The 27592-nt window shown below is 35.1% G+C and overlaps 2 protein-coding genes across 7 annotated transcripts in view; one reads left to right on the forward strand and one right to left on the reverse strand.

Annotated features, from left to right (window-relative positions):
* LOC144442254 (disks large homolog 1-like) overlaps positions 1 to 27592 on the forward strand; it is a 190330-nt gene that overhangs the window by 155659 nt on the left and 7079 nt on the right. For 5 of the 6 annotated variants that reach the window (XM_078131540.1, XM_078131541.1, XM_078131543.1 and 2 more), the window contains 7 exons: positions 7976 to 8132; positions 9661 to 9763; positions 18781 to 18889; positions 21309 to 21485; positions 23275 to 23347; positions 24445 to 24544; positions 27147 to 27197. In XM_078131540.1, the coding sequence (XP_077987666.1) occupies positions 7976 to 8132; positions 9661 to 9763; positions 18781 to 18889; positions 21309 to 21485; positions 23275 to 23347; positions 24445 to 24544; positions 27147 to 27197 (770 nt within the window). Of the gene's footprint in view, positions 1 to 7975; positions 8133 to 9660; positions 9764 to 18780; positions 18890 to 21308; positions 21486 to 23274; positions 23348 to 24444; positions 24545 to 26216; positions 26247 to 27146; positions 27198 to 27592 lie in introns of all 6 variants that reach the window. The other variant, XM_078131542.1, reaches the window with a different exon arrangement.
* On the reverse strand, positions 12600 to 15103 carry LOC144442604 (uncharacterized). Its single transcript, XM_078131983.1, has 5 exons — positions 14929 to 15103; positions 14582 to 14855; positions 14244 to 14406; positions 13391 to 13573; positions 12600 to 13216 (listed from the first exon to the last, which is right to left on the reverse strand). The coding sequence occupies exons 1-5, from the start codon at positions 15101 to 15103 to the stop codon at positions 12965 to 12967; spliced, it is 1047 nt and encodes a 348-aa protein (XP_077988109.1). The 3' UTR covers positions 12600 to 12964.

Raw genomic sequence — 27592 nt, forward strand, 5'->3', positions numbered from 1 at the left:
GACTATATCTATCATGTACATTGTGAAACATGTATCAGTCAGACTTCCACCTGTACTCCCACCCCCACCCAGTCAATTTATAATGATATCCAGTCGGATATAATTTCAAATATCAAGTGACAACTCAAACAGTGGTTTATTTTTAATACCAGAATTCAGACATTCATGTAACACACCCAATTGTTGCCATATGTGTGGTTTTGATGCCAGGGCTGGAATGTACTTGAGACTTTAGGGGAACTCCGTTCAGACAAACTCAGGTAGTTATGACAAATCTTAAATTTGTATAATTGTATTAGATACCATTATTTGATTGTCAGGTCAACTCTAAACAATAATCAAGCAGCTCACCTACAAAATGTGGAAAAGGAAGATTTTATTACGTTTTTCAAAAATTGAAGAAGAAAAATAATACTCCATATTACTTAGAATCCAATTTTCCCTCTTCTACATCCAACTCACTGACATTTCCTAGTTAAAGTATGAGGTGGCACTCCACCATAGTTGTGTATAGAAAATCTACCCATGAGAAAGATTGATATAAAAATTGTCATCACCATGGTTATAGTCATAGTTGCAATTAGTGGTAGATTTTTGTCATACTGTGTGGGGAAAAATGAATATTTGTTGGAAGTATAAGATATTTGTCAAAATTTTTTTTTTCTTAAATAAAATAAAAATCTATATTGGATGGTATTATTTAGATATATGCAGTATGTCTATGATGTTCATGCATGGAATATTAATGCACTGTAAACCTGGCAATTTTTGTTCGTCTTATTTTTCGTTTTTTTCACTGGAATACAAAAACACCTATAAGTCGTGAATAAAATGCCTTCTTGTATGTGAGCACAATGTACTAGTCTAGCATAATTAGTAAAATAAGTCTTTGAGAACTTGCTGATGAAGACTGCAAAATCACACAAAATTTTCTAATAGGGAAAATATGTATGTTTATAGTATTGATATCGTGGCTGTAATCTATGACAGTGCATAGCTTATCACGCTGTGACTTATCTGTACTACTTACAAGATATGCAAATACTAGACACCCAGGAGACGTCACCTGATAACTATGACTGATCTAGGTGCAGGTTGTCAAATATTGATACACTCTCAGAACCCAGGTTGAGGAAAGCTGGTCAAACTTGTACAATTTGATTTTGTGTGTGTTTGATGTTCAATTTGTCAATTTGAGTTCAATGATTCAATGGTATAGTTTTAGAATCTAGTTTTAGACATTGCAAAGTCAAAATTGTCTTGTTTGCGATTCGTACATTATATTTGGAGGGGGGGGGGGGATCCACCTAATGTATATTTTGGGGGGGAATTCATGGAAAATTTGTTGAGGGCTTGGGTAAAATTTACTTGCATTGATTTGTACCCCTTGCCGTTACCCCTTACCATTGTTGCAGTCTTATCAACAAAATAATGTGTCTCATAAAATAGTATGTAAAATATTCGTGTGGCATCCACACGCACACACACACACACACACACACACACACACACACACACACACACACACACACACACACACACACACACACACAAACTGGATAGCCTCAGCAAAATTTAACTCACAGGGTTTCCTAAATTTCTGTCTAGCTTTTGCCCAGAGCCATCACCAGGTCACCATATATACATGTATAGTAATTTTGACTTCACTAAAATTCTAATCACGTTACATTTTCAAAACCTAGCCATTTGTGTGAATTGCATCGTTAGATCCATTACATGGGGAATTATTCATGGCTGGATTAGCAAGGAAATTAATACTTTCCTATCTAGATGAGAAAAATATGTAAAATACCGCTAAGCTCAGTAAGTAATTTTGCCCCTGGGAAACCTTTCAGCAGACACTGAATTAAAACGTGCCAAAGTATTTATAAATTATCTGTATTCATTTACAGTTCATCAGAAGCAGAAAATTTGAGATAAAAGTTTATTCTTAAATAGTAATATTTTTGTGAAACAATATCGAATTCAAAATATTCTGTCTTATTTTTTTTTTTTGAAATTTGTGATACGAGTGGTAATTATTCTAGAAATGATTTTGTGAAATTTACTAAATTAGTAATTGAGATGTTCTATTGGATAAAAAGGTAAATGACACCGCAGCCTGACAGATATAGCACTTTTGAACTAAAGTGAATAACAGTACACACATGTTGCATACTAGAACGCATTCATATGCTAAAGTGATATTAGATACCTCTCACTGCACATGCTATATATAAGTGGAGACAATATCACCAATATTGTTAAGTCACCGGGGGTCAAAGGTGAAAGGGCAAAAGTCATGCCATATTAGGAAACAAACAATAAATATGGTGGTATTGGATACAATGTAATTGTTGTGTGTGGTGTTGGCACTCTGCATGTAATTTTTCTACCATGACTTTTAATCAGTATGTAGAACCGTTCAGGTAAGATCATACTAAGTCAGTTTTGATTTGAATAATTGAGAATAGATAGATTAGATTAGATTAGATTAGATTAGCAATGTACTAGTTAGGGATACATCAATTCTCTATAAGTTGATTGATTATGATATGTTAGTGAAGTGAATGAACAGACTTTAAGTCGCCTTCCTTTAATCAAATTTCTGTATGAATGATGCTTTTAGCCTAATTTTACTTCATTACTGAATACTTGTATCAGCTGGTACACTGGGCAGGATTCATAAATTTAGTACAATGTGACCTTAAATTGTTTGATGTATTCCTATATACGTGTAACTCGCAGATTATATTATCGGAGATGACATACTTTTACATAGTAATTTGAAAATATAAAGTCATTTGCTATGTTTTGAGTACAAGATTCGGGATTTTGTTTCGGTTTTAGAATTCTTTCAATGACAGAGAACTCAAAACAAGTCAAGTTGACTCAGTTCCTGTCTCAGTTGTTCGTAATTTTGGATAAAGTGTTATAAGGAAGTTGGCTATGTTTTAATGAGTATAACGTCAGCTTTTTTGGTATGAATATATCTTGTATGCTGTTTGTCCAATCTTGATAGAACTGAGAATTGTATAAAGATAATGATCTTTTAAATTGGGTTAATTTGGTGGAAAAATGTAGAATGGTCAAAAAATACTTGAACCTTGGCTTTGTGAGGGGATGTTCAGCTGATCTGGTTACTAATTTACAGACAACTGGGTGAAAAAAAGTAGTAAAAATGTCAATTGTTAACCTTTCTGTTTACATTGTGATTTTAGATTAGAAATATTGTTTAACTGTGTACTGGCATGAATAAGGTTTTGTAACACTTTGACCTGTCTGAATACCGTATATGTGCTGGCACGTTTTCTTGCGTTTTCTTGCGTGTTAATGCTGACACGAGAGTTAGCTGTCTGATTACCATATATGTGCTGGCACGTTTTCTTGCGTGTTAATGCTAACACGAGAGTTAGACAGCTTTGAACTCTACGTTGTCTAAGTAGTGGAATGGCAGATTTATTATATAAAAATTATTATGGTATATGTTGAATATTTGATTCAGTTTGCCAACATAAAATGAGAAAATGTTCTTAAAAAAATGACAAATGAGTACTTGAAAATTATGGCCTAACTTAGGCCACATAAAAAAGAATTTGCGTGCTTCTGATAACCTGACTGACCCGAATTTAAGCCGTCAACCCTAAACATTTTTCTGAACATTTAAAACAAAAAGATAAGAAATTCTTTGTCTTCTTGACCTTCATGCATGTCTGTTTTCTTTCCCCAGTGATGTTTGTACACATTTCATCAAACTTTCACAGAAGGGATATTCTGACCGACATTTCGTTTGTTTTTGGGTTGAAGTAATATTTTTCAAAAACAAAAACAGTTAAAGAAATAAAATAAAATGAAATAAAACGCCAACCTACATACCTTATTTTCTGAGACCATCTTATTGGAGACATGTGATTTTTATTTATTTATTTTTCGCCTTAGGCATTAATGATCAAATGTGGTTTGATGATACATCATGAGTGAACATTTGAGATGAGAAAAAATTATAAATATGAAGAAAAAAAATTGAAACTAAAATACAATAGTACTGTATAAACTGTAGGTGTTAACATTCTAAGTTTGACTACTATTCGAAATTTACAATTACATACTAAGAATTTAGTATTTTTTTGACCTGATATTTCTCAAATTTTGAAGACGAAAAATACTATTCAGGATAGAGGTACAGAATTATAACTAGCTAGGTTAAATTTGATAGAATTATATATTGATATAGGTTACATTTGACAGAATAATGGGGAGAGATGGCCCAAGTAAGATGAGAGAACCACTTAGGCCTTGACATTAGAGATAGAGTTGAAAGCCATTAATCTTTGTATAGTTACTGTAGTAATACTGATGTATAGTTCAAATGTATTGTATCGTCTATTTTTTACTACATACTATATGTCATTGGTTTAAAATGCTGTGATCCCAAATTGGTGATTTTGATATGGCTTCGATTTGTTTTATGTACATCCTTGATAGATACATACATTGGCAGCCTGAGGAAATACTTCAGTTTAATAGATCAACTTTATGCTGGTTGGGAAACATATCACATTGCATGTAGGGTATAAATGAAAGGCTTAATTTTATGTACATATGTGCATATGTATGTACGTACGTACGTACGTACGTACGTACATACATACATACATACATACATACATACATACAGACATACATCCATACATATATATACAAACAGACAGACATACATACATACATACATATATATACAAACAGACAGACATACATACACATACATACATGCATACATACATACATACATACATACATACATACATACATACATACATACATACATACATACATACATACATACATACATACATGTATTGCAAGGTATGTTTAAAGGTAAGCAGTCCATAACTTAATGGGTTTAACTTGATAGCTACTACTAATATTTCATATCCAAACATTGATATATTGTATAAAATTTATAACTACTAAAACATATTGAATCTCAACAGATGTTCTTATATAGGAGAAGATAAAATTATGATGCAGTATTTTGGGTATCAAGGAAATGTATTTAATTGTGTGTATGTTGTTAAAAATTAAAGTCTGTCTTAGGAAATGCGAATGTAGGAATATCATGGGTTTTATTTTAAATTTAAAAAAATTATTAGAAAAAAAAATTATAAAAAAAACACAAAAAAAAAAACACTTGAATGTTCAGAAAGAAAAATAAATTCTTTATTCATGACTAAAAGTGAAAGAAGAAATGTATGAATAAATAGTTTATCAGAGTCTGTGTGTCTGAAAATAAATTATCTGGAGTATAACAGATACCACTGTTGCCATGACAACACAGATATACTAGATCCTGCCATTTTCACCTGTATGGCTGCATGCTGTTCAATTAGTTTAAGCAGTAGTGAAAGCCTGGGGGCGGGTTGATAAGATTGGCTTATGTAAAAGTGATGGTTACTTTATATGAGAGCAGTGTTCTACAGATTTATCATCGACTTACATGGAAATGTAGTCTAGTTCCTATAACGTATCATTACCATTTACACCTCCACTCACAGTCTAGTCAAAGTTGTTACTCTAGAAGTCCTGAGATGCATGAGATGCAATTTGAAATTCATCCACAGCCACCCACACAGTCATTAACATCATGTCTTTGTTAATCAATCACAAAATTCTAACAGTCCCTCATAAAGTTAGTGTTTATTGGGGTAGTTACATGTATGTAATGTATGTCCAAATATGGTATATTTGTCAGCTCAGGATGCTATTTATGCACTGCTTACATCACTCTATAACAGTTGGGGTTCACTGATTGGATGAGCAACTCTTTGTGCTGATTGAGGGACTTTGACCAGACGTGGTTTAGTTAGAAACAATGTTGACATCCAGACTAATACAAATGCTGTTACGTTGTTGTATGTGAGTGGAGGTGTAAATGGTAACGAGATAACGTATAGGAACTAGACTATTAAGTTACAGGCTATTTCAGACATACACTCACCGGAAATATCATGTACCATAAGTAGAGCTCTAAAAATGGACTATTGTAATCATATGAAAAGTGGAAGGGTAGGGGTTACAATACGTTATCCAACATGGCGTCACTTTAAAAAACAGAAGGGTAAAGATGTCATATGGTAATAATACATCTGTGTTTCTATAAAAGTGCATGAAGGAGTAGGGATTCATTGCGGTTCAGTTCTATTTACTGACATTTAGAAGTTAAAAATAGGCTGTACACCTGAATATTTGACGTCTGTGTTTGCGTAGAGTTTGATAGATTCATTAAGTCATTAATGCACTTCATCACAATTCTAAAGGCCTGGTCTACTAAGTTTAGTCTAATTTGGTTTGACCAAGTGACTGTTGTTGTATTGCTCCAGGTTTAAAATTGTTTGGTTTGTCATTGTCACGGTAACTGTCTATCTTGCTGTATGTGCGTGCGTGCGTGCGTGTGTGTTTGTTTTATATATTCCTCCAGTACTTGTATAACCTAGAATCTAGTCATGTATGGATTCTTGGTTTTCACCCTTCCCCTATCACCCTTTTACATTAAAATGAATGTTCGACGAGAAAGAAGGCGCAAACTCTTTTTGGATTTAAATGTGTTTCCACCAAGATGACGTTAATAGCGTCACCACATGATTAGAACCATAGACAAATAGTCCATGCGAGAAAATAAACTCGGCAGGTTGTGCTGTATGATGTAAATATAATTAACATATTCAATTGACATGGAACGTTCTTGCGGGAAATCGTAATCTATGTTTTGAATGAATGGCCACTAACGAAATGCCAGGTGTGGTAGGAGAAAGGCAAGCGCCCATTCTCTCCAGGTAACTGGACTGTAGGCTATACGTTGAATATACCATTGTAACAACTAGTGTCGGTAACCGTACTTGTTTACATGTATTGAAACACATCTACTCTCAGTCGTAAAATTACAACTATCAAGAGTAATGCACCACACATAAAAAGTTAACCATCATAAAATTGACTTTTGATTGTATGTTATTCACTTTCATATACTATTAATGTTGTAGTCTCTATATAACCAGTCATGCAAAACTGCCAGGAGTTGAAAGTGATGTATTGTATACAAAGTGACTACGGTGTGAGACAAAATTTGTGTAGAAGTCAAGCTTTATGATAAGGATTAGTATGCAGTGTGTGTGACATACTTTTGCTATATTTTTAGTGAATATTTTAGTGTTTTTCAGCTAACCTTTGACGCTCACCTAGGGATAATGACTAAGAATAGTTTATAACTATATGAGTCTGGATAATCTGACTTGTTCGGATAATATATCCAGGAGGTACGCTGTGGTCGTTCGATGTGCTTGTTGTGTACTGTTCATAAGCGTGGTGATGTTGTGGTATACGTAACAGTCTGTCGGTTGACACTCCTTCATTCTCTAGATTGTATCTGCGACTGTGTCAGCTCCTTCTCTCCTCAGATATTCAAATGTAGCTTCTCAATTTCTTGAGCCGCATTGGTAAACTTGGTCTCTAAGTCGGTATAATTCTGAGGTGGTGTATGTAGGCATAGCTTGTCTACTCCCAGGATCAGTGACTTTGGTATACACTCATTCCTGCACAGAGACTAGGCTTGTTAAAAACCATTTTGCAGCAAATAGTGACAAATTTATTGCAGACAAGTTGACATGAACAGTAGCTACATTAGTGAATCTAGTCACTGGATCCGTGTCTTTGCTAACATTGAAGCGCTATCGTTCATTATCGGGATAGATAAAAGATATGTCGATATTAGAGAGTTTTTATTTTGGTATCTTCAGATAACATAATCTCTTCATTTCATTTCACACGTTCGTTGGGTTCCTTTACATCAGGGACATCTGTTAAATCTACAGAACAAAGAAAGCTATTTTAGAACGATATTTTATCATCTTTTTGCCCACGCATGCAAGTTTCATTTCTCACAAGGATGTTTTTTTCTTTTCTGGGTTGTATTTTACAGAGAGCCAAGGAAAGTGGTGTTACAGAAGGGTACAACCGGTCTAGGTTTTAATATAGTGGGCGGAGAAGACGGTGAAGGTATATTCATCTCCTTCATCCTTGCCGGTGGTGTAGCCGATCTCAGCGGAGAACTCAAAAGAGGAGACCAAATCCTATCAGTGAGTACACCCCCACTTTTCTCTAAAAATGAGTTAATCCCAGCTTATCTTATATATATTATGGACTGTTCCAAAATGCAGGAGGTAATTGATGGAAGATGGGCCACACTAGAAACAAGTCTTTGACTTTGTGGGTTATCTAAGGAACGCAACAGTGTTCAAACTAATGTAATAGTTTGAATTTGTTAGTTTTTGGTACCTACGTCTGTTTTGATCTCAAAATAGAATAATCCAAGCGTATGTTATGTAGGGGAATGTTCCAAATAATGTAAAGTATAGGGATGAAAGGTTGATACTAACGCTGGTTTGGAACGTGTCAATTTGGCATATTGTATCAATTTTGCATTTGTGAACACTTAAGCATTTAATGAAGCCTTGATTATATTGTGAAATGGAATAGTCCAATGACAGGAAAGGAAATACATTGACAAGTATTTTTTTTTTTTTTTTTACTTATATTGCTATTTTGTACTCTAGTTAATTGAAAAATTACACTAATGGTTTTCAGGAGAAAAGGTGTATTGAACCAAACATAGTGCAGTATTACAGTTCCAGGGTAGTGTATTCTGTAACATCTCTGGCGTTCCCACTGCAGAAAATAAAATGATGTACTCGCTATCTCACTTGACTTGATAAAGTAGTCATCTGAGACGAAGTATAACAACATGTATAATAATCAGAATATCATGTACTTGAACTCAGACTTGTGCTGAATTGTGCAAGCAGTACCTTCTAAAATACATTTAATATGCAGTCGTTGGGTAAAGATGATCAAGTAGTCATCTGAGACGAAATATGACATTGTATTGATAACGAGTCTTCAAATATAGTCTGTCATAGTTATTATTACGAATTGAAATCTTTGTTTTCTAATGTTACAATAAAGCTTCCAGCATAATTTGGATGGGTGGGTGGGGGTGCTGAGAGACTTTCCATACAAAGATTTATCTAAAAAAGTATGTTCACTGCTGTTAGTATTGCTATTAATCTCTTGCATGATGTTACCAAACAGCTTTGAGTATCCCCCCCCCCCCCCCCCCCCCCATATTAACATGAAAGATCTAGGCGTTCTTTCCACTCGTATATTGGGGTAGCAAGTGATTACATAAGCAGGCCAAAGGCTGGACCTTTCAGACTACCCAACCTATATGTAATCGGGAGTATGGAGGGGGCCAGAGAGAGGGGCTAAGAGACTATTCCTGTGTAACATTAATTACTTTGTATATGTTCACTTACGTTAGTGAGGCTATCAATCAAATGATGGAGCCAATAATGAATTTCCCCCACTTGTGGTTTGACTCGGTCCATTCTGTCAAGCCCCAACGCGATTGATAAGTCATTTGTTTTGGAACATTGGACAATCTATTATGAAGTCAGGTGGGAGTGTTGTGACTTAAGTTTCTCAACCATTTCACATACTAATGACATTTACCCAATCCGACAGTTCTTACCTGAATTGTCAACAAAGCCAGTTGTGTTTATTTCCCCAGGGTATCTAACACCTTTATATCGCTATGTATGCATACAGGTAAATGGCAAAGATCTAGCCTTAGCTACACACGAGGAGGCAGCGTCTGCGCTTAAACATGCCGGTCAGACTGTTACGATTGTAGCCCAATACAAACCAGAAGGTGAGTAGACCGTTTATTTACTGTACAGTAGGGGGCCAAATCCATTTCATGGTGTCAGAAAACTGCAGGTTGTCTATAGAAACCTTTAGTTTTGTTAAAAAACACCTGTTAATAAGCCTATAATGAGTACACTTTATGAGCTCACTTGGTTTACCATCAATTGTTGAATGTTCTGCATATATATATATTGCGCTCTGCCACTGCGGTATAGAGCACTGTCTTAGCAGATTGATACTCATATATGTGTGTGTGTGTGTGTGTGTGTGTGTGTGTGTGTGTGTGTGTGTGTGTGTGTGTGTGTGTGTACATGTGTGTGTACGTGTGCGTACATGTCAATCTGATTAAAATCTGATATAGTAGGCACTCACAGAACAAAAAAGAACAATGAACAATAAAAGTAGGAGGTAAATAAAGAAAGTTCACTACATCAGATTAGTATGTATGTATGTATGTATGTATGTATGTGTGTGTGTGTGTGTGTGTGTGTGTGTGTGTGTGTGGTGTGATAAACAAAAATTGAAAAAATAGAATCGGCCACAGGACATAGGAATTTCAAGTTCCCAATATCTTGTAAACCTATCAAGGTATTCAAGTATTGCAGTAATACAGTTCCAGAACAGTTCATTCCGTAACATTTCTGGCGTTCCCACTGCAGAAAATAAATGATGTACTCGCTATCTCACTTTGACTTGATAAAGTAGTCATCTGAGACGAAGTATAACAACATTGTGAATACAAGCTAACAAGTTTGTCAGTGGTGGCTGACAGATGGTTGTTTGCCTCATCTAATACTCCTGTGAAAGTAATTACGCTTTGCCTACGGGGAAAAACCGTTCCTTTTAGCCAATTTGAAATGAACGCTGTAAGAATGATAGCTGCCACCTTACAGCATCGCATGGACTGCGTAATGTAGTTATTTGTGGTGATCTCTTACATAAGCAATCGGATTAAAATCCGATGTAGTGTACATGGCATGCTTTTTGGGGGGCTGTTAGGTTTACTGTCGTTTGTTCTTTTGTGTGCACTCGTTACATACATGATACATCTGATCTGACACAATACCATAGCTGTGATAGAGACTTGGATGGTAGGACTAGTCAAGTAACATACTACTATGGAAATCTAACTAATGGCAAAACTAAATTTAGTCTAAGGCCTAACAAAAAACATTGTGTGGTTCTGATTACGTTCAATTTTAAAATAGGTGGAGATAGGTAGATTTTTTATTGTATTTTTATATATATATATTTTCATATTTGAGAATAGCTCTGTATACTCCATCGTCTTCAAAACCAAAAAAGTCAACTCTTCCCATGGTTTGTGAGTTACTCCTTTTATAAACAGACGATCATCCCTGACCTAAGAAGGAAACAAGTCGTGCAGCTTTCCCATATTAGACCGAATTTACTTTGTAGTAGATTTGTCATACCCCGGAAGTCAGAAGTCATTTATGACGTATCACCGAAACGATAGAATCTTTCAGATACGAGTGAAATAACACTTAACGCTTGATTGAATTTGTGTCCCTTTGAGTATACGGAAAACAGAATATCTCTATTATTAAAGAATTCATAAAATACTAGATATTTACCTCCATTCACCAAATTAATTAAAATATCGTACTGCTGTGAAGTATATGATCTTATGTTGACATTTTGTTCTTAATTTGATTTGAAATATTCATGCAGCATATGGGTCACCCACAAGTGGAAATCAGATATTATGTTGAAAAATCACTTTTTGGGTTTTCTTCACAATTTCGAAGTAGGACACCTATATTGTTTGTTGATGAAATTTGACATCCGAAATCAAACAAGAAATTGGAGTAAATTGGCAACAAACACACATATGCATGGAACCATTGTAAACAGCTGAAGTGGCCTGTCAACTATTATAATAACTATCAATTTTGATTGGCACTGCTCAAAAATGGTCATGGTTACCATACAAAATGTGGTTAAGGTTACTATACAAGACATTATGGTCGTCATGGTTACAAGGAACGTTACCATGGTAACAGGAAACAACAAATCTGACACTGGGAAACATGTGAAACACACCTGCACATCCCTTCCTCTACACACAACTACGTACATACACGGGATACTATTATAACACAGAATGTTAAAATTTGAAAGTACTTCTTTTATTTATAGTTACATGTACATATATATCATACATATTGACATGAATTCAATAAATTAATTTTGTATTGTACATTTTTCGATTTCAGTTACCATAATAATGATAACAGCAATACTAGCAATATTACACACACATATACCATTTGGTATTATTAAAGTAGTGCTCAAAGCACTGTATAATTATTATCCCTACATGTACCAGAGACTTGTTATGGTACAACCTCTTATACCCCTAGCAGAGACAAGTTGTGGTATAACCACTTATACCCCTAGCAGAGACATGGCATGGTACAACCATTTATACCCCTCACAGAGACATGTCATGGTACAACCACTTATACCCCTAGCACAGACAAGTTATGGTATAACCACTTATACCCCTAGCACATACAGAGACGTGTTATGGTATAACCACTTATACTTCTATCACATAGACATGTTATGGTACAACCACTTATACCCCTAGCAGAGACATGTTATGATATAACCACTTATACCCCTAGCACAGAGACATGTTGTGGTACAACCATTTATACCCCTAGCAGAGACATATTATGGTATAACCATGTATACCCCTAGCACAGAGACATGTTGTGGTACAACCATTTATACCCCTAGCAGAGACATATTATGGTATAACCATGTATACCCCTAGCACAGAGACATGTTATGGGACAACCATTTATACCCCTAGCAGAGACATATTATGGTATAACCATGTATACCCCTAGCACAGAGACATGTTATGGGACAACCATTGTACTTCTTCAACTCCCCTGAGAGCACATAATCCATTCTACCACTGACAACAGTCAGGATTAAATCCTTCACATTAAAATCTCTATCCTACCAGGTGAGGTCCTTATTCATGTAGCTTGGATGACTTAGACAAAATGACTGAAATCTAATGATTTTTAAAATGGTAAATTACAATATAGTATCACTTATTACAATTGACGAGAACACACTTTAAGCGTTTCAGTTGTATCAAAGCTTCAAAAAGATATTTTCTTCCACTCTTTCAGGGAAACACAATATCAGGTGAAATTAAAATGAACTATTTCTTTCTTCTTGCCATCTTTAGAGCATCCATGTGTTGCTTGCCTAATGCTGCTGATGGATCTTGTTGCTGTTGTGTTTCAGTTGCAGGGGGTATTATATAAATGTGAACTGGTGCTGGAAGGAAGTCAAGCCTTTTATCATCAGGAATGAAACGATCATACATTTCATGAAGTTGTTTTACCTTTTCAGGTTTAAGAGCTCTTGGTGTGATGTTTTCAGATGGGTAGGCTGTCCCCTCAATTGTCATCTACAAAATGAATTAAGATATTTTTAATTATGAAGTACATGTCATTCTAAAATAAAATTCTATTCTTGTAAACATCACATAAATGTAAAATGAATGTAAAGCTGGTACTGTACATAAAGTAAAGAATTGTAATAGAGATATAAACCATAATACACTAAAGTGCCAGTATATTACCTGTGGTGTTATATTCTTCCATTGACCACTGTCTAAGTTATCTCTTGCCAAGACAACAACTGCACCATCTTGTCTTTCTCCCATGATATCGTGATAGCTACCAATACCATGAACCACTAATAAGCTACCATAGTGGAACCGTAATGATGTACGCCAGTCAGCAAAGTCAGTCTCAGAAAGGATCTACTCAATAACGATAACAAAAGTATACAAATTCAATCATAAAATGATAAAGCTCAAATCTATTTTCCTTAAGATTGTTTTATCATAATTTCTACTTTAAAGAGCACTGTTATATCAATGAGAACACTACCCTAATGTCTTAGAATAGATCACTTAAAGCTGTAACTCAATCTTTCATGAAACCTAGCTTTTGATTTAGTTCCCATATAATCTTCAGACAGAGAAGATAATCATGTAATTGTCATCGTTAGGCCAGGTATAGCCCAGAGATGTCTTTGTGTTACTATGGTATATCCCTACACGAAGCAAAGGCATATGTACTTAAAATAAATAAAATGTATTTTGAATTTGAAATTACTACCAACTGCTCTGCTTGAGCTAAATGGATCCTAAATGATGCAATCATCACCATATATGTGGCAAGATGGTGTATAACAAGTGCCTGAACTAATGTGAGCTTGACTTGGATTTTAACAGTGCTGTTGATAGTAATTTCAAAACACATCCCTGTGCTTCAATGTGCATGTGAATTGGTTTAGTGTAGATAGCTATTATAATAACACCAACAGAAGTCTCTGGGCTAGTCCATTTACAGCTATTTCAGACTTACTGTGCCAATGTCATGTGTTAAAAACAAAATAACAATGATACATATACTAGTAAACAATACCTTTGCTTCACTGTATGTTGATGCCACAGTTTCAATGTCATGGGTATTGAAGATATCACATTTCTTCATTGATGATGACATGCATGCAAATATCCAGTCAGGCATAAACTTTGAATGTCCAGCAAGCAAAAAACAGATTCTGATATACTGCAGAGTTTCATGTCTGAAAATAAAGAAAGTAAATGCTATGGTATTACAAACATGCATAGTTGAACATTGATAAATGTGCACTAAAATCATCAATACTGAATACATTTTGATATTAATTTCATGTATCAGTTTAGTTTATTGAACAAGACAATTAGTGTGTACAAATACATGATATCAAACTGACTAACCTTTCCATCATTTCTTTAATCCAGCAAACTAGCCATGTGTTTTTGTTAGTACTTGGAGCATTATCCATGAATACCATGGCCTTTGTTGTCCAGGATAGATCCAAACTCCTCATGTGCTTGTCTAAAATTGATAATGTGTGGTTGCTATTTTTTGGTCCACACCTTTCATCAAATATGTAGGAATATGCCTTGCCAAAATTATGATGAACAATGACTGCTTCATCAACACAAAGCTTCATCTTGTAATATGATATGGCTGGTTGTGGTGTCAATGCTAAAGCAAGCAACATAATTTGTTTTCTCTTCAAGGAGTGTTATTTCTTCCTCATCAGTTCTTACATCTTTACTTTCCAAATCTTCAATCATTTGCTGACTTTGCCATGCTGTATTGCAAGACTGTTTATAGAAGTGCTGTGCTATAGTTGCCTTTTCTTTATGTTCTGCTATATGCAACGTTAGACTGTCTATGGTTGTTTTTATCCTCAGTAATTCTCCCTCATCAGTATCACCACACTCTGTCATTCTCTGTACTATTGTGGATTTAGTACAGATTTCTTTGCTGACCTCTTTGCAAGTATTGCAGTAGTCTGATTTGTGTGGGTGAATTGAATGACGGCTTCTGTACTGAGATAACCAGCCCTCTGCTGCACTGCTACAGTTTCTCTTCCAAGCTGTTGCTGATTGGAGTTGAAGACACCAATGAAAGAATGCTTCAGTTTAGTTTCATAGTTATTCTCTGAAATCCTGGGAATAGACAATCGGGTAAATACTGGTAAAAAGTAGAACAAAGGACCCTTGTGTTCTTCATGACGACCTGTTGGATAGGAGTTTGCATCAGCAAATGTTAGGAATTGTTCCTTCAGAACAGTTTTATTGTTGTTTGACAATCTCCCTTCCAGACCATGTCGGGCTGAAAACTGTCTGACCTCCACTTCATCCTCTTCACAGACACCGGTCCACCAGTCATTCCAGTCTACAGTTGGGTCTGGAATAAGAACGTACTTCTCCAGTTTCTGAAGGAGGACATCTTTCTTTTTTAATGACACCACTAGATTTAGGAATTCTTGTTGTTTGATATTTCTTTGGCTGGCCAATCGCTGGCGTGATACACCAAGCACACTGACAATACACTCTTGGCAGAATAAATAATTTCCTGCAGGGTCAAATAAACTTCCTCTAATCCATTTATTTTCTTCTATGATGTTCCTCCATTGTCTGTTGTCTGTTTTAAGGGGTTCCAGGTGTGCTTTTTTTCTTTTTTTGAGTGTACTGCAACAATGTTGGATGGTAAAGAATCCAACAGCTGCTTGTGTTAATATGGGTTCACAAACTGGACATACTCCAACTTTAAAAGTAAAAGAATCATCTGAATGAAAAAAAGATGAAAATGATAATTAGTTTGATAATAAATATAATGATATCAACACTTTGAGGACTTGGTTTCTAATACATCTATACATGTAAAAACATCCTAAAGTAGGGTGTCTGTCTTTAAAGGATGGAACAAGTTGACAAAGATAACTTATGTGAAATTACAAAGGTTACAAGACACAAGGAGCTGAACTTTTTTGTACAAATGTATTTAGCTTTCAATCTGTCTTGTCAACAATCGTCATCAGATCAACATAGTTCCAGAGTTACTACAGAGGTTAACTATGGAATTTGTGCTACTGATGAAAATTTATCAATGAAAGACAGATTGAAACCTCATAGTAAAATGCTTGTGCATTACATTTACCTTTGTAATTGATCTATCAATGTGATGAACATTTTCTGTCAATAACTTTACTTCAAATGTAAAAACAAAACAAAACACAAAACTGGGGGACTGGGAGTTACAACTAGATTTAAAATTATAGTACTGTAATACAGGAATTTTGAAGTGTGTCATGTACTCAATATTCTGATTGTAGTTTTATACTAAAACCAATGCTATCATCCATAACGGTACACAAGTTCAACACGGTGACATTTTTCAGACATTAGCAAATTATGGACTTTGTTTACATCATAAATCTACCGTATGTTTACATCCCCTATCAAGTTCAAGAGGTTTTTTTCTATTCAAAGATACTGATGACACCGTATTAATGTAGTACTACACATTAAAAAACGAATACAGCCAAAACTATACTAATAGAATCATGACAGGATCGACAATCAACTTTTGTAACAGCTACACAAACTTTTTTAGACCTGGACTTACCAACATGTTTGGTTAAATCCCGTGTGAGGTCAGGTCGGAGAGTGTAACTCGAACGAGAAACTCCTCGCAAATACCCACCAAGTCGGTCTGGTGACTCAGTCTCCTCGGGTACATAGTCTGGGTCCTGACTAGATGTCTGTGATGACGCCAAACTGGATGTTGGATCCAGGTTCTCCATTTCTGTTGACGGCGAAAGTGCACAAAATGAGTGGGCGCCATGATTACTGTGAGGTCAGGGGTCACCTTGTGTGTCAACAAAAGTTTACAGGGCAAAGGTGAACGATTAGCGTAATTCATTCACACATCAATTTCCACTGTGACTCAAGAACAACGCAAGGAACATGAGGAACGTAGTTGTTGCTTGTGGTCTGAGGCTTTGCCTACTTTAGCATATTTAATACGGACAATACCATTAAACCGGAAATGTGTGGAAGATGAGATAACCGTCAATGCATCGTGTACATCGATATATACAGTAAAACTATCGATAATTCAATGATTCATCAATCAGGAAAGATTGTAGCCACCCTTGAAAAAACAGTTTTCATGAACATTCGTAGGAATTATAGGTTAGGGTGTTATTTACGACATATCTAAACGTTTTCAAAGTTGACGATAACAAATATTCATGGCGGGAAAATACATCGTTCATCTGAACTAAGAATAGATCGTTTATTTTTTACGAAGTTTTCTAAATAGTCTAAAAAGTGTCATTTTATGTAATACCATTCATAAAAATTATCAAAGAGTGGTATAAAGCACTTACCTCAATGATAGTTTGAACTATTGATTCGATATTGTTGTACTAATAACAAGTAGCAAAGAAACAGTTTCGTTAGTTCAGCTCCAAAGCTTCGGTCATCAAGTCCTGTCACTCAGTGAGCGAGGCGCGCGTCGTTTCGTCTTATTTGCATAACAATACAGAGAAACTAATATCTGATTTCTACTTGTGTGTGACCCATATATTCTATGCCATTTTTAGCACCACTGAACTGAGGTTCAGCATGCTATAGTCTGTCTGTATGTCTGTCTGTCTGTCTGTCTATGTATGTATGTATGTATGTATGTATGTATGTATGTATGTATGTATGTATGTATGTATGTATGTATTTATTTATTTGTGTGTGTGTGTGTGTGTGTGTGTGCGTGCACATGCGTAGCAGAACCTTTTTTTACAACAACTTGTATAAACCTTCCAAAATTCCATGTACTTGTCTTCCCTTATCAAACCAACTTTGTAATCTTTAGGTTGAGAAATTATACATGTGATATAAAAAATAATGTTTTTAATATATTTTACATTTTCTATCTTCTTTGTTCAAAATATAATACAAATATGAAAATAAATACAAAATATATCTGTGGTAGATATTTGTGGCTTTTCTGAAATCTGTTATTGAAATGAAATATGAGTGACCTTTTATACAGGAGTTGTTTTCATCTGAGACTGAAATTATTCCCATAAAAATCTATCGGTGTTACCCTTTCCTGATAGAGGACAATCACCTGGAAGCTTACAACCAGTTAACATTTATAGAGATAATCTGATAAAACTCATATGAATTTTACAGAAATAAAATATTTTCACCCTTTTGAATGCATTGGTGTACATGTATTGTACACAGATGTGTATTATCATTTCGAAGTGAAAATTCATGATCCTTGGTTATGGGGCATAGTTGTGTACATGTCTCATTTAATAGAACATAATGTTGTGTATGCGAGAATGAAAGATTATGGACTCTGGGTTCATAGTCAGAAATGAAAATTTAGTAGTACATCCCCCTGGTGAAGTTGACGTCTCAGCAAAAAAGAAGGAGAGGGGGGGGGGGGGATTGGGTTTACTTGGAAGAAATTTTCGACTGTGTGAGTACATTCATAATGTTGTGTTTGTTTTCTTGTTGACATGATATCAGCAACAAAGGGGGGGGGGATGGGTTGACTGTGTGATTAGAGATTTTCATTTGTAATGTTGTGTTTGTTTTCTTGTCAGAATACAACCTATTTGAAGCCAAAATTCATGACCTAAGGGAGCAAATGATGAATAGTAGTGTGAGTCCCGGCAGCCTGAAAACATCAGCTAAGAGATCACTTTATGTCAGGTAAGAAAAGATGTATGTCTTATAAGATGACCCGCGACTCTGTGTTATTGCAGTAACGCATCAACAAATGATTAGCCCTATGTAGTCGATGAAGAGCCCACTGTACAATTATAGAGTAGATATCGGTACATACAAAACAGCCCTTTTTGTGATGAGATGCGCCTAGCAGAGTCTAAGCATGAGCAGAGTCGGCAGTGGTGGCCATATTGGATTCTAAAATAACTTAATTTTTATATCATTTTGACCTCTATTTGAAAAGTTTGTATGGTGACCCCTTTTTTTCCCCCATGATTTGAACTGAGAATGGATTTGAGTTTTCTTGAACAAGGTAACAGCAAAAAGTTTAAATAGTTATATCGGAGGTACGTTCTACTTTAGGCCAAAAAAATATATATATCTGGTTCTGGTCAGGGTAAACTTTCTAAAGTGGTGCGACGATGCAAATTTTTATTATTTTTTTTTGCAAATTAGTAAATGCACATTTTTTTGACACTTTACATATCTCTTGAAAAACTTCCCTTTTGTTCAAAGCAGTTTAGGCTTTGTATTTAAGCAGTCTTGGCATGTAGGGTAGATTTCAGCAGCTTGCTCTCCTGATATCAGGAATAAATAAGGAACGGGAAAGCAAAAATTATCGGAAAAAAGGATTGGCGTGGGGGTATTCTGACCACGCGTGCGCTGACCAGAACCAATTTTTTTTTTTTTTTTTTTTTTTTTTTGCCTTAAAGTGATGTGGTTAAAACATACCAGTGAGTGAAAGGAAACATTGATAGCCCATGACAGTGTGTCCCACTGCAGTACTGCAATTCCAGTGTAATTTATTTTGTAATTTCTCTGGCATTAATGCTGCAAACAATAAATGATGTACTTGCTATCTCATTTGATTTGATGAAGTGGTCATCTGAGGTGTAAAGTGTAGTATAGCAACACAGCTAGTCATCAAATTACATCATGTTGTTTTACGTGATGTATGAAAACTATCGAAATATAGCAAATAATCTAAAAAAAAAATAGTGACTCAAAAAAATTAAAGGTTATGGAATCAAACCGTACAACAAGCCAATCTCAGTATAACCTTTTAACCAGATTGTAGGCAAGTACTACAATGGATGGTACTTGTGTATATAGTGTTTTTGTTGTTGATTGGCGGTCTCCAGGTTTTCTTTGTTTTTTTGTTTTGTTTTGTTTTTTTGTTTTGTTTTGTTTTTTTGTTTTAAATTTCTTTGCAAGGAAAAAAGAACAATATACAAAAGGTCTCCAGTTTACTAGCCCAGGGACTAAGCTATCTAAACTCAACATAGTAGCTTAACATTGTATTTGTGCAAACAGCATTTTCAAGCCAGGTAGCCAAGTCTGTGGGCTGCCAGCGTACCATCAAATATGGATAGATGCTATCTGTAGTCTTACGGGAGAGATGCTAATAGCTTGTGTAAAACTGCTAATAGCATCTGTACGGGTTTGTCGTGATAGCCTGTGGTGTTACTTTAGGTTAGCTATATGCCAACGAGTAATTAGTATGCAGCAGACACAGTTTAGTAAAAGGTGTATTAGGGATAGAGTTAGTGACTGTAAACTCACATTTTTAATGGCCGTGACCTTGAAATGGAAGTCCTTTTTAATGGCAGAGATGTGTAAAATTACTTCGTTAAGCCAAAGGTTTGAAAATAGAAGTCGATAATAAAATACGACAAGATTGATGCACCAGAGCCAGATGTGTTTTTTGTATAATAAAGGTTAGGTGGTGTGAACGTAATCTGCATAATCAGTGGCCCCAGTATAATATAGTGAACTGAACATGACAAATTTGAGTATACTACATTATATAATTTTGGTCAATGAAGCAAAAATAAAAGGTACTTTGATATGTGAAACACTGTGAGATAACTCTGTATAAAGTATTCATTAAATATTCAGAGGAAAAAGCCACAATGAAGCTTATTGGTGAAAGTGATCATTAACTATTCATAGGGAAAGAATACATTCAAGCTGATTGGACAAAGTAATCATTGAAAAATTATTGTGCAAAGACCACAGTGAAGCTGCTTGGTCAAAATATTCATTAACTAGTCATAGGGAAAGACCACAGTGAAGCTGATTGGTCAAAGTATTCATTAACTAGTCATAGGGAAAGACCACAGTGAAGCTGATTGGTCAAAGTATTCATTAACTAGTCATAGGGAAAGACCACGGTGAAGCTGATTGGTCAAAGCATACAGTTATAAGACTGATGTGTACACTCCTTAGTGTCTGGCTATGTTATAGCTAATGGGTAATGGACAAAATGACAAATCTCTTAGTTGGACATCAATATAGACTATCTGTACTCTGGTGTTAGGTAGTAAGTTAAAGTAGGGTAAGAAACCGTTGTAAGAACCCAGAAGTGACTTACGTTGTGGCGTGCTATTTTCTATCTATACAGGGCATTATTTGAGTATGACAAAACAAAAGACAGTGGCCTTCCCAGCCAGGGTCTTAGTTTCAATTTTGGTGATATACTTCATGTAATCAATGCAAGTGATGATGAGTGGTGGCAGGCAAGATTAGTTGGACCTGAAGGTGAAGAAGGAGAAACAGGGGTCATTCCAAGCAAAAGAAGGTAAATTAATTATGATTATATTCACTCGGTATTGCTTCAAGAGCACTCCTCTCTTTCCAACACAGATATACATGTGCGTATGTACGTACATGCACGCACACATACACACGCATGCATGCATGTACGCCTACATTTGTACATGCATGTGCCCTTTAGGACACAATGTGTAAACATCCACATGCATCCATACATATAGATACACTTTCTTGCACATAGCTCCACACATCCATACATACTTGTACATACACAGACCCATGCACATACACATACACATGCCCAACAGATTGATTATTTGATTCATTCATTCATTCATTCATTCATTCATTCATTCATTCATTCATTCATTCATATCTTGTAAAACTCTGAAGTGCAGTATTACAGTTCCAGGGTAGTGTATTCTGTAACATCTCTGGCGTTCCCACTGCAGAAAATAAAACGATGTACTCGCTATCTCACTTGACTTGATAAAGTAGTCATCTGAGACGAAGTATAACAACATGGGGAATTCTATAAATGTCAGCTATTGTAGAATAATGAGTAGAAGGAAAAAAATGAAGATTGCATGATTATAAGAAGTAGACTTTTGTATTTAAGTGTGAAGTGAAATGATAAGATAATGTGTTCTGTGAACAAAATAACAAGGGAACCAAATAATCTCAATTTATCCAGTTTGATTTCTTTATTTATCTTGATATTCTTTGTATATTTACATATTATTCTCCAATATTTTTCTTCGTTCAACCAAGGAAAATATGAGTGACCTAAGGGGCCCTTGTCACTACGAGTCACTAGATGAGTAGTGACAACCCTAAGGTTATGAGTATTTTTCAGCTGAATGATGTCAAATGTTGGGGAATGATATAGTTATACCATTGCCAGTAATGTAAGAAAAAAAATTGGGAAAGAAATGGTAATCTTGAACATTTTGACTCATATTTCAAAGACAGCAGAACCAGTGATGTAGAACACGCTTTGTCATGGACATAGATGTACCATATTCTATATTTTTTGTTGAACTTGGATCATGCTTCGTATATTGTTGTTTGTTTTTTATTTTCTTGTTCCAAGAGTGATTGGCCTTCTTTCTACGCAATCGCTCTGAAATCGAAATCAACAACAAATAATCTACAGAGAAGGAAATAGAGATAAATAAAGGAACCGAGCCATACACCTACTTCAGATTGTAATCAGATTGGGTATTTTGTCACGCCATCTAATTAATGTAATAAAAATCACATTCTAAAAGTTAAAACACAAGAACGTTACCAGAACAATCATCACACCAAAAATTCTCCCTTTGGTGTGCATGTGCTATCTGCATGTTAGAAAGAACTTTACAATATACTTGTTTTGTTGCTATGGCAATTGCATAAACAGTCGGCAAAAATTGTAACTGAACATTTTGTACAATTCATCAAAAATGGGTCTGCAAACGTCTGATAATATAAAAATGAATGCTCAAAATGCGAGTTCAAAATATTGGTCTACTCACAGGGTCAACAAATTATTTCAAATTTTGTAGTTATAAAAAAAAACATCCATTAAATTGAGATGGAATGTTTGTGAATCAATATTGTTATGGCAACAAAATATTTCAGCTAGAATGAATTTATGCCAAAGTAGTTTGTAAAGCTTTCTATAAATACAAGAAATAATGTATCAATATATTGCCATGGATACTCCTGGGTATTGTACACTCATATGATATTCTCCTGTGACTTAGTTGCCATGGCAACATATTCTTGTAGATGGCAGGAATAATTTTGTGTTTTGTGTTGACTTTTTTCAGGGTTGAAAGAAAAGAAAGAGCAAGGTTAAAACAGGTGAAATTCTCACAGAGAGGTGACCCAGACAAAAGCAGGGTAAGTAGATCGAGTGAGTTGTGAAATTGGTTTATTGTTGGCGAGCAGTATTGGTTACTTTACAGATGTGACGTGTGTTTATATATGACACTTAGATGTTATTTCCCCCAATATTTTTCTTGTTCAGCCAAGGAAAATTATGAGTGACCTAAGGGGCCCCATGTCACTATTCGTCTAGCAACTCGTAGTGACAACCCTTAGGTCACGAGTGTTTTCCAGCTGAATGAAGAAATATATTGGGGAATAATATAATTTTAATTATACCATTGCCAGTTATGGAAACAAAAAAAAAGCTGGGGAAAATAATGGTAATTTTGATCATTTTCACCCATATTTCGAACACAGCAGAACCAGTTGTAGACACGCGTTGTCATGACATAGTATGACCAGAGTATATATTCCATATTTTTATGTTTACTTGGCTCTTGCATGGTATAATGCCAATTGTAGTCTTGGTGTACTAAGGTAGACACAAAATAAAGCTATTGTTGTTTGATGTGGTGGATTACACAAGTGGGTGATAGATAGAGGTGCCTCTGTTGTAATTGTGCAACTGTGATCAAGATACATGGAGAATGTAATCATTGGAAGATCCCCAGTAGTGTAACACTGTAAGATTACAGACATCATTTGAATCATTAACCTACTGTGGTTAAAATCAAGCCAATGTCTGTTCATTAGCATGTCGCAACAATAGGCCTTTCCAAAATTTGCCACAGTGGCGCTCTACTTCCTGTGTGTAATATCACTTCCTTTAGGGTATACATGGTATAGGTTACTTGGTTACTTGGTTAATCATACAGCAATGATGTCTGAACGATACGAAAATATCACTGATTTACACTTCTACAGAATAGCAAGGGACACAGCTCTTCTAAGAAATGGTACTGTGCGGTGATGAGGGCGCTGTATTCTCAATTTCCTGTTTGCAGTCTGGAATGGCCTATAGTTTTAGGTTGTGTTTATCTAAGTAAACCGAAACCTTGATTGCCAGAGTAGTAGTCTATTTCTTACTGACCGATGTATTTTGAGTCCATAGTTTGGTTTACTTCACAATCAGCAGTAAAGTAACGTGTTACTTTCTATCAATTTTCCAGACATCATTTAACGAAAAGAGGAAAAAGGGTATTGTATTTTCACGAAAATTTCCATTCTACAAGAGCAGAGACAGTGACCAAGACACAAGCGATGCAGAACGTGAGTTTCTAATTTATGTAGTTTATCAAAATTTATATTTTTAAAAGAATGTATCGAAGTGACAGCGTACTGTAAAACACTGTGCATGAATAAACAAAATTAATTCTCAGTAACTGAAATAGCATTTACCACCATGGCGTGTTGTAAACATATCTCTTTGTTGATGCATTGACTTCGATTCCATGCGCTACAGAAGCACTACTGTAGGTGTACGTGAAAATACATCAACCTTCTTGTTCTATTTTAACCCTTTAGTATGATGTGAAATGCTATTGCAGGTATCAAGAATTGCATTAGAGTGGTCATATGGATGAGGATTGGGTATTTATTTTGGATTTTTAATTTTATCCTGGCTTCCGACTTGAAAATTGATGTGAAACAACATACACCAAGTCTGTGTTTGCAACTCAATACATTGCAAAAGCTAAACAAAAAATGTGTAAAATGTTTGTTACTATATGTACAGTAACAAACATTTTACACAATTATTTATCTTCTGCAATTTATTAAGCTACAAATATGAACGTGGCAGATGCTGTTTCACGTTGATTTTTCAAGTAGGAAGCCATGATAAAATTGTTTTATAAATTAAAAAATCCAAAATAAATACCCAATCCTCATCCATTTGGTCACTTTAAGTTTGTAATCATAATAGGAATTGAATTGGTTTTGACAGAAGGAAGAAAATTTGTTTCGTTAGTCTGTCGTGTTGCACTGTAAAAAATGGAAGGCCAATTAGTATTCAATTATGTTAATGACTCATTATCTATGCAGAATATTTATTGCCTTCTTATTTTGCACTACATTGTTAGATATGGTTCATGTGCTAATCTGTTCAATATCATAGTTCAAATTCTCCAAGTAGGAAAAAAAAATTTCTCAATGAAATCATGATTGAATGGATTGTTTCAGCTAGACAGCAAAATACCAGAATTTACAACATTTATTGAACATTTGAACGTTTACATGAAAATGTATGATTCAAAGACTTTTAATTCCAAAAAAAATGACATTTGTTGCAGCTTGCACCAATATTTATTTTGATCATGTACTGTTCTCCTAATGGTATGTTTTCTCATTGCATATGAACAAAATGTGAGACGCCCTAAAATATGGAATATTTTGAATGGTATGCAGATTTACTTACCAATGTTTAGACAATCTGAATAATTTAACCCAAAAACAACAGTTTGGTGGTTTGTGGTCATATTTCTAAATCAATGGAATTGGCACAATCCTGTGAGCATCTTCATGAGACCCATAACAAGTTTATTGAGTTTAAGTTACTTATTTGGCAGTTTGCAGCCTTGTTTTTGATCAACAACATTAACACTAAACTTGCCAGCATAACTGTAGCAATGAGAAGAGCATACCATTGGAAAACTGTGGAATTCTTTATCTTCAAATGATGAAACTTTCACTCATAGTAAATTTGATGAAGATAAGACCATATTTTCACTAGAATGTTGAAGTGTGTCGAAAATCAAAGCTCAGGAATATTTTAATATTGAATTTTGATTTGATGGAAAAGAGTTACAAAAGTGATATTACAGAGTCAAATCAAATTGAAATTGAAGAATTCCACAGGATTTTTTATCTGCCTTGTTTTGATTTATTCATTGGATTTGTTTGAATTCTTTATTATTATTATCTCTGCTCACGTGATGACCAGTTTCTTTAGTGTCGTCAACTACATTGAAAGGTTAATAACTTGTCTACACAATTTACTAGTGGTGTAGTTATCACATGGAGAGAGATTTCATTTGTGATAGCCTGGCAACAGTTTGAATCAGATATTCAATTTTCAGTTCATGTGTACCCTGGAAGTCACTTGTACATAGCGCCCTCACAGGTCTTGCATACAGGCAAGCATTATGATTACAGCGCCCTCAAGAGTTTTGTATGAGATGATCATTGATTTGCATAATTGAACCAGCTGGTTTATGATTTTCAAGTGCAGTACAGCTCTTGAAAATTTAGGAAGAATTTTTTTTTACTCGTTCTGTTGTCAAATTATTACCAACTAGGTGCATAGATCTCATATTATTGACAATCATTAGTTCTTGCCTTGAATGGTGGTGACCGCTAGATAAATGTCCAAATTTTGATATGGGGATACATTCCATGATAAACTTGAATCTATAAACTGTTGCCAGGCTGTTTCATATGAAGTATGACAGAACTGTATACATATCTATGAATTAGACTTTTAGCTCAAAAGATTTCAAAAAAACTGTTACCAACTATTTACTATTTTACTATTGCCCAAACAAGAATCAAGATATGCAAATTTGAGACCAAATTTACTAAACTCATTTTGCTCCATCAGTGCTGGAAACGAGGGCGTTTTTTGATTCATAGTTTGTAACAGTTCATTTGTGGCAGTTTTATGTGGATGTGCTACACGCTAAACATAAAACTTACAAACAAAAATGTTGGTGTAGACTTTAAAATGTAATTTTGTTTCTGCACCTCTTTGTCTGTCTCTCTGTCTGTCTCTCTGTCTGTCTGTCCGTCCGTCTGTCTTTTCCTTGGTTTCCCACTGTTCTTGTCTTGTGGGGGCTTTCCTTGTTTGATGTATTTTTTTCCCTCTATCGTATAGCTACCAACTTTACATCCAATGCCAGTGATAGTGAAAGCACATGTAGTTACAGTAAGTGAGATTCGACCAAGTCAGCAGTCAATTCAGACCATAATTTCATTTTAATCCAGATAACAACTCCGCTAACAATGTAAAATCCACCTTTTGAGACAAATCCCCCATTTCAACATTTCAAGATTATTAATATTGCTAACATAGCAAAGTCATTCACATTTCTATAATTTGAATAATCCCAAAGGGTTTGTCAACTTTTCGCCTTCAGGGGACTAAAGTGTGTACAGACGTTTCTAATAAATGTCGCCCTCTAGTGACAAAGAGTTGACAAAAAATAACCCCCTGTAGTGGTCATTGTTAGTCATGATACATCTGCTCCAGGTGTAAATCAATTGATTTATTTTGTAAAACCGAATTTCATTGGCAGTAAATGAAACGCTAGTATGCATATA

This window comes from Glandiceps talaboti, chromosome 11 (assembly GCF_964340395.1).
Source record: "Glandiceps talaboti chromosome 11, keGlaTala1.1, whole genome shotgun sequence".
Taxonomy (NCBI): Eukaryota; Metazoa; Hemichordata; class Enteropneusta; family Spengelidae; genus Glandiceps; species Glandiceps talaboti.